The following is a 7,631-nucleotide window of genomic DNA, read 5'->3' as shown; positions in this document are numbered from 1 at the left end:
ATGAGATTTTAACAGTTCTTTTCTAGTTGGCTAAAGGTGGGTTTAATTTGTCAAACTGTCGGTTGTAAGGTGTCGATTCGCGTGCGTCACTCGTAGGCTGTTAATTAAATTTCCATTAAGATGCTTCCACTCGATTCCGTTTTGTACCGCAAATAAGTAGTGTTTGTTTCGGTTTGGTTTTTAACAACAAATTTCTGCGCCACACGAACGAGTGGTGTGTGTGGTGTGAAAAGACTTCCGCTGAATTATTGTATTTGGCTTCGGATTGGACAAGTTAACCGTCTGTTTTTCAGGTAGTCTGAGTATGCATGTAAAAAAAAAAAAAAAAAAAAAAAAAATCCGAGTTCTTATTGATAAAATTCTGACAAACTCGCTCCCAACATTAAAAAAAAATCTTAAACAGTTCTTTATAATCTTATCTTAGATTCAAGTAGCCCTTCAAGTTGTGGATGCTCTTATTTGAGCAATAAAGAAGGGATAGTTTATAACTACTAAAGCAGCTTCTCCTAAAAAGAAAACCTCAAGGTTCCATATTTTCAGGGATAAAGTTAAATTTTTTGGCATTCACATTAAACAGCGTACCTGGCCAAATTCGAGAGAAATTAAGCAACCCCCGCATAGAAAATGAGTTTCACAAAGTATTGGATACTTTCTTTAAACTAAAGAAAAGATTAGATTCAGAATTAGCAAAAGATCAGTTTATTCATATGTAAAGGAAAGTAAGGACTAGAGCTCAAAGAGTTTTAAACGGAAATAAACGTTAGCATCTTACAAAATTTACCAAGGACTTTCCATTAGATCACTCTTAATGGCCAAATAGCGATGTTTTGAATCTCAGTCAAATGGATGTTCAAATCATCACAAAAGTTGGACATTTCTTACAGTCTTGTGTCTTTCTGAACAGTTTTAATTGGCAAAGTTAATCAAGAATGGCAAACACAGAAATAAAGAAGACAATCGCTCTCTAATCTTCCCATGGTTTGCCGCTCGAAAAGTAAATAAGAACTGCAAATAGTACCGGAATGTAATCTTGAGACTTTCATTTCCGCCTTCTGTTTACCCGGGATGACTTTCAAAGCAAACGGGAATTCCTGTGAGATTCGTAAAGAGTGGTTGAGTTTCTGGTTTAATTTATCGTAAAATTGAGCTCTCTAATCTGTTTACTTTAAGATTTTTTTTTTTTTTTACCTAGAAGTTTTTGACTCGATTTTTATTGCAAGCCATGAGGGTTTCCTTAGCACTTCCCACAACTTATGTACAAGTAGAAAAAATCGGCCTTTGTATAAATCCAGCAATATACTCTCGCAAAAGCAAATTTCTGAGAAGGCACTTTCAAACTCGTCCATCCACCTACAATACCGGGGAACACAATTTTTCATAGTTTTCCAATTGAGGACGCTAACGGTAGTATATTCAAAAGTGTTGAAGAGAGAAGGAACGAAGAGAAGAGACAACAATTTAAACTTTCAGACAGAGAAAATACTAACACCCAAACTTTTAAATAATTCTTTCAGAAATGTGTTTCACATACATGAAATATTTGCAATAAACTAAAAGTTTTTGGGGGAAATGCAAGCTTGGTTATATTCTTCTGAGAGGAGATGCTTGTATTTGGGTGTGTCTATAGCAGCCGCTTCATCGCTCCGATTTATGTGAGCATGTTCGTACCACCACTAGAACATGTTTACTTGATTAGATCAAGTAACTGTTTACTTGATTAGATCAGTATCCGGAAAAGAATGGCATGGTTTTTAGCATATGTTTTTGACTGGAATTAAAGAATCCCTCAAGATCCCCCACTCCCTTTCTATTTAAAATGTCAGATTTAAAAAATCTTTCTAACAGTAGTGAGAAGTTCTTAATTGATCGAGATATTTTATTTATTTATTTTTTTCATTTATTTATCAGTTTGCTTATAACAAAATATATTTATTATTATTAATCTCCTTTCAGAAATGAAAGGAGATTAATAATTCTCCGATAGCTGGTGACTAGAATTGAAGCTAAAATGGTCATCTTCTGGAGATCTAGCAGATCTCCAGAAGATAGATCATTAAGAGTTATTATAATCCAACATTGCACGAATAATAATAATGTCATCAGTTAAAAAGACTGCAACATTAAAAGCGAGATTTATTATTTTATTACCTCATTTTATGAAGTAATAATAATACGGGGTGCGCAGCAGCTAGGTTCTCATTCCTGTGAGTATCCACTAGGGCAGGATTTCTCAACATAGGGAGTACGCCCCACAGGGGGGCAATTTGAATATTTTTGGGGCAATTAGAAAATGTACATGTACATATTTATAAATACTTTTTCAGAACTTGGCTGACTATTATGCTAGAGGGGGAGGACATCAAAATCTTTGAGACGTTGAGGTGGGGCATGATCCAAAAAACGTTGAGGAACACTGCATTAGGGGAAGCTAAAGCTGCTACCAACCAAACGCAAGTGATTATATCCTGCACAGAAAGAGCAGTTGATTGCGCAAGATGCTGGAGGAACATCTGACCATATTTATTGTATATAACTTATCATTTCCCCTTCATATATTACTTTTTATTTCCTGTATAATTTACCTACTAAATTTAAGCTGTTCTCATTTGTAATGTATCCTAATTTGTTGTAAATAATGTTGTACAACTTACTACTGTACCACTTGTGTTTGGATAAGAAATAGCCACATTTTATTATTGATGTATTATTATTATATTATTATTATCTAATTTTCTTATCTCATAAAATTTCTCGACTAACTTTAATCATAATAACCATTATTCGTAGTATGTTTATATTTTAATTAAAATTACTTGTAGTATTTAAACCAAAATCGAGTGCCACCCATACATTTATAGAAACCTCTATAGTATATAAAAAAAAAAAAAAAAGAGTTCAAAGTGAAATTATTATAAATCTCCACATTCACTCATAAACCGTTTGTCCCCATTCCTGTGATAAGTGCGAGTATCTGGACTAATTCACAGTCTCACAAGAATTATCATCCGATTGCTGATGAGACTATAACAAGTTGAAACGAGCATTTAACCGCGATCAAACACCCGAACAGCTGTATAATTTGAGACAATGAAGTCCTTTCTTGATTGTAATATTATAAGCAACTCATCACTCTTAGCATTGAAACATGCTCACGCTCTTCTGGGGTTTATTAAGAAATCAGTGAAGTCTAAATGAAAACTCCAGTTCGAAACGTTTGTCCTTAGTTAATATTTGTGTGTTGAGGGGGGGGAGGAGGAGTTGTTAATGTCAGTAGTATCAGTGACTACCTCGGCTATTATTACAGTTAAACTGCAATTCAGAATCAATGCTACACATCGCCAGTCTCTCCAAGCTAAACTAAATTTGTACAGCAGCTCTTCAGAGCCATCTGGTTGACTCCGATGTAACTGTTCAAGTTATTCTGGATGTTAACAACTTCTGTCTTTGGGTAAACTCGGTGATCACCAGTAGTAACCACCACTGCGATAAGGTGAGAATGGTAACCGTAAGGATTAAATGAAAGTGTGAATATTATATTTCTATATGAAAACAGCAGTATATTTTATGTCTCTAGTTCTTACCCTATTTTATCAATGTAAGCTAATGTGATGAGTGAGAAGCATTTTGGTCCAATATTGCTCACGTTAAACTACAGTCAAGAATTTCGACTTCGTATGAAAAATAGAATATTTCGGTAAATGGATAATCGTAATTCTATACAAATTATGTTTATCAGTGAGGGTAAATAGCTAATGGTGATTCAGTTGGTCCCAGAAATGTATTTCAGGAAGTTTCTAATAATTTCAAAAGACAATTCGAGATTTAAGACCGAGTTAAAAGAATCTAATCTAACCTGTTTCACGGGAAGATGTTTCGTGAGCATCTTCCACCTTTCTTCAGTGAACGGAGCTACTCCAAATAGATGTTGAATGATAATTTCATTTGGAAGACAAAGGCAGCGCAAATAATAGTCTACCATACGGTATAAGGAAAGAGGGAAAATTTCAAAATTCATTGCGCTCTCCTTTTTATTAAAAAAACTCCAACTTGGAGTTTCTGTTCAAATAATTTCAATTGGATATAAACTCCAGCGAAATGGAATTTCAATTATTGATGTACACGCAATGAAAACAACAATCATTTGAGATGCTAAGCAAGACGGTCACCATTTGACCGAGATTTTCAAATTCTATAATTTTTTACTGTTTTATGCCTGCTGTCTATCTACTTGAAATACGGCATATTTTATTTATATATTATTATTTTATTTTTTACAAAAAAATTGCACTTTCTATGTGTGAAGGCAACCTTACAGACGGAATAGTCATTTGCAAATTCTGGATTAGCAGAATATGTTGGGGCTTAGATACTCCGAGTCTTGCGAAAGGGCAACAAGCAACATCCGACTAATAAAACAAGAGACGCGAAGGAAAATTGCATTCGGCGAACTCGTGGTATGTCTTGAATAAGACAATTTGCTGAGATAATCAACCTGGGGAATTCGTGCTAAGAGAGAAGTAGCTTTAATTACTTGCGAAGCACACTCGTGACCCGCTGGCTTCACATGCAGTTCATGTTTGGAGTAAATGAACGTTTATAAAGTGCTATAACGATGCTGGAAACAACAGACTGCGTAATTGGTATTTGGCAACAAGTGCAGCCGAAGAGGTTGCGATGAGTAATAGCTGCAGGTTATAAATGAGTCAATGCCTCCTGACAGTCAGTTGCTTATATCACAACTGACAAGACATTTAAGGCTATTGTTATTAGGTTTACTGCGAATAATTCATGTTAAGTGGTATTTTTTTTTTTTTTTTTTGTTACTTCTTAACAGCGTTTCTCAACCTTGGTCCGTTGACATCGTCTCTGAATTACAACCCCCAGACTCTGGATGCGAACCCCCACTATGAAGTAGATGATTTTCATCGTCTGGTGTGAGTACTATCTAGCTTATTAGATGAATAGTAGCTCTAGAGACTCGATTACGGGAAAATATTTATGCTATAGCGCAAATAAAGTAATCCGAAAATGGCCATAGTTCAAATATGTATTTTTTCTTCCCTTCTCGCAACAGGATATTGAAAGTTGAAGCTGAACCGTAACAGGGAATCAGTATTCGCCAACGAACCAAAGCAGGACAGGGAAAAATACATACGAACTTTAATTAACGACGCCAAAACACACTGTTACGTAACTGTCGATATGGAAACACACGTCACACTCAGTTTTCATAGGTTTCACAGAATGTTACTGCTCATTTTGACATTTCAAAGGATTTTACGTAAAGAAATAACTTCAGTCTAATTATAGGTAATATTTTTAAATTAATGAAATGCAAATCGTATTTACGATGACAATGTAGTTTATTGCTGTATGGTAATCCAGGTTAGCTTTGCATAACTTTACTAAGGCCGAGATTAATTTTGGTGATTTCTTTTTTTTTATCCCGGTTTGTTATTAAGAAAGATTACTGACCTTTGATTCACAACTTTCAAGTTAATACATGTCAAACAGCATATAATAGGTGAGTCGCGGAAAGTTTTGTAGTTTAAGGTGGGTTGTGTCATTGAAAGGTTGAGAAACACTGCTTTGCTACTTTCATGTAGAATAATCTATCACCAAATCTTTCTATAAAATGTATGGGAGCATGACGAGCTCTCCTGGAGGATAGGGCTACATTCCAAAACTGTTTCTGATTTGATAGTCTGTTTGATTTTTTTAAAGGGATTACTTTGTTTTATCCTCCGCTTCTACAATTTCGATGCTCATATATGAGCATGACAACTTGATTTTTTTTACTGGCTTTAATATCATTCCGATTTTTTTTTTTTTTATACTGAAAGCGTGATACAAAAAACTTTCCGCGTTTTCAGGGTTCGTTGCCCGATGAAAGCAAATACATGTTTGGACGTTTCCTAAAATATGGAAATTTTACAAGAAAGCACAGAATCGTGCAATAACTAACACTGCTGGAATTAGTGAATACGAAAGTCGGATACTATTCAGGAGCATTTGAAAAGTTGAAACACTATAATGGAATGCATAGATCAATGTTGAAACGTTATACAATCGTTCGAATATTTAAACATTTTAAATATATGTATAATATAATTTGATGTATGGAAACAGCAAGCTGCCAGATGAAAAAAAAAAAAACAAGTCCTCGAGACTTGAAACGAAGTGTGTACATATTTACAAGTTCCATAAAGGTTCTCATTTCCGACTCAATGAAAAATTTCACCCTTTATATCCTGAATTATGAAACGTTTTAAAAATGATTTTTTTTTTCATAATCAGGAAGACGTGCTTTTTATTATGAAAATAACACATTATCGAAATAAAAATGGGAAATTATATTAACAACTTCATTTTTATAAATTGGTTGGTATCTGAGAATAGCGCCAGTACCATCAGGATATAAAGGATCAAAATATATAATTAGATTTCACAAGCCGTAAAACGAAAGCTCTCAATAACAATGCAAATGATAAAGGAGGGGAAAAATATAGAAATTAAGACACTCCCATAAATTATACCTAATAAACTGGGCATAAAACTATTACGAAATAAAACTATGCACTTTTATGAGATGCTGCTTCCATTAACTTTTCAACTCCCTTTGGAGATTATCTTCATGATCTTCCTTTCAACTCAGTCGAGCACCTGGAGAAAAAAAAAGTCTTCTCTCTTAGTTGAAAAGGGAAAAATAAGTGCGAAAATATATTTGGGTGATGATAAAACTCGTAAGATTCGGAGATTGAAGAACACATGCACATTAAAAGTTGCTATAAGTGCTTCTGAGAGCCTACATCCCTGCAATTCCCAACTTGAGGCACTGGAAATGCTTGAGCAAATAGCGCCATCTGCGATTTTTCAGCAGTCATCGTCTTTTGTATCTTCTGGACGCTCTCCTGGACTTAAAGGGCTGACTTCCCTCACAGCAGGTAGACTACTTTCCACAGAAATTTTCCTGAAAATAAGAAAGGCAGAAGTCTATAAATCTCAGATAATAAAGACATCTACATTAAATGAACTTCTGTACAACATATGATACGTAATAATTAACATGGGATTGTTTTCTTCCATATTACCTTAATTTGATATTTAAGATTTAACTTAGATTATTTTTAAGTGGTTGATGCATTTTACAAAATGCAAGTTAAGCATTTAAGAGACTTCTGAAACGGTTTCTAAAATCATGCAGGAAGCTTGTCATTAATGTTAAATATCAGTGGAAAAAGTTTATTTGTTAACATGCGAACAAACGACCAGTTAAGTTTGCAACAAACCACCTGTCCAGGAGTAGTTCGTATGAAGAAGGTGCCGAGTTCGACCTGCCAGTTTTGAGCAGCTGACCTTTCCCATGGGTAGGACTGTCCTTGAATGGGTGGCCAAATGAGTGTTTCTTCAACATGCTTTTTACAAGAATCTATTAAAGAAACGTAAAATCAATTTTCAGTGTTAAAGGATAAGAAGCATTATTTTAATTTTGAATCCTAACAGATATTTTTCAAAATGACAAAAGATGTTTAGAATTTTGACACATGACCACTGGACGATTGCTATGGAAAAACTACAGCAATAATTTATGTACAAGTAATGGTTTCGCATCAGCAACGAAGCTCATCTAC

At 34.5% G+C, this 7,631-nt stretch overlaps 1 protein-coding gene across 3 annotated transcripts in view; it reads right to left on the bottom strand.

The window, feature by feature from the left end:
* Positions 1-6,692: 6,692 nt before the first annotated feature.
* Positions 6,693-7,631, bottom strand: part of LOC150094093 (calcium/calmodulin-dependent protein kinase kinase 1-like) — a 349,079-nt gene continuing 348,140 nt past the window's right edge. For 2 of the 3 annotated variants that reach the window (XM_090412062.1, XM_090412064.1), the window contains 2 exons: positions 7,290-7,429; positions 6,693-6,970 (listed from right to left, as the gene is read on the bottom strand). In XM_090412062.1, coding sequence (XP_090268188.1) covers positions 6,874-6,970; positions 7,290-7,429 — 237 coding nt within the window. In that variant the 3' untranslated portion in view covers positions 6,693-6,873. The remainder of the gene's footprint in view (positions 6,971-7,289; positions 7,430-7,631) is intronic. The other variant, XM_090412063.1, reaches the window with a different exon arrangement.

This window comes from Typopeltis vanoorti, chromosome 22 (assembly GCF_054136105.1).
Source record: "Typopeltis vanoorti isolate ZY-2024b chromosome 22, IOZ_Tvanoo_1.0, whole genome shotgun sequence".
In the NCBI taxonomy this organism is placed as follows: Eukaryota; Metazoa; Arthropoda; class Arachnida; order Uropygi; family Thelyphonidae; genus Typopeltis; species Typopeltis vanoorti.
Note: the sequence above shows the minus strand (reverse complement) of the source record. Positions and strands in the feature narration are given on the sequence as shown.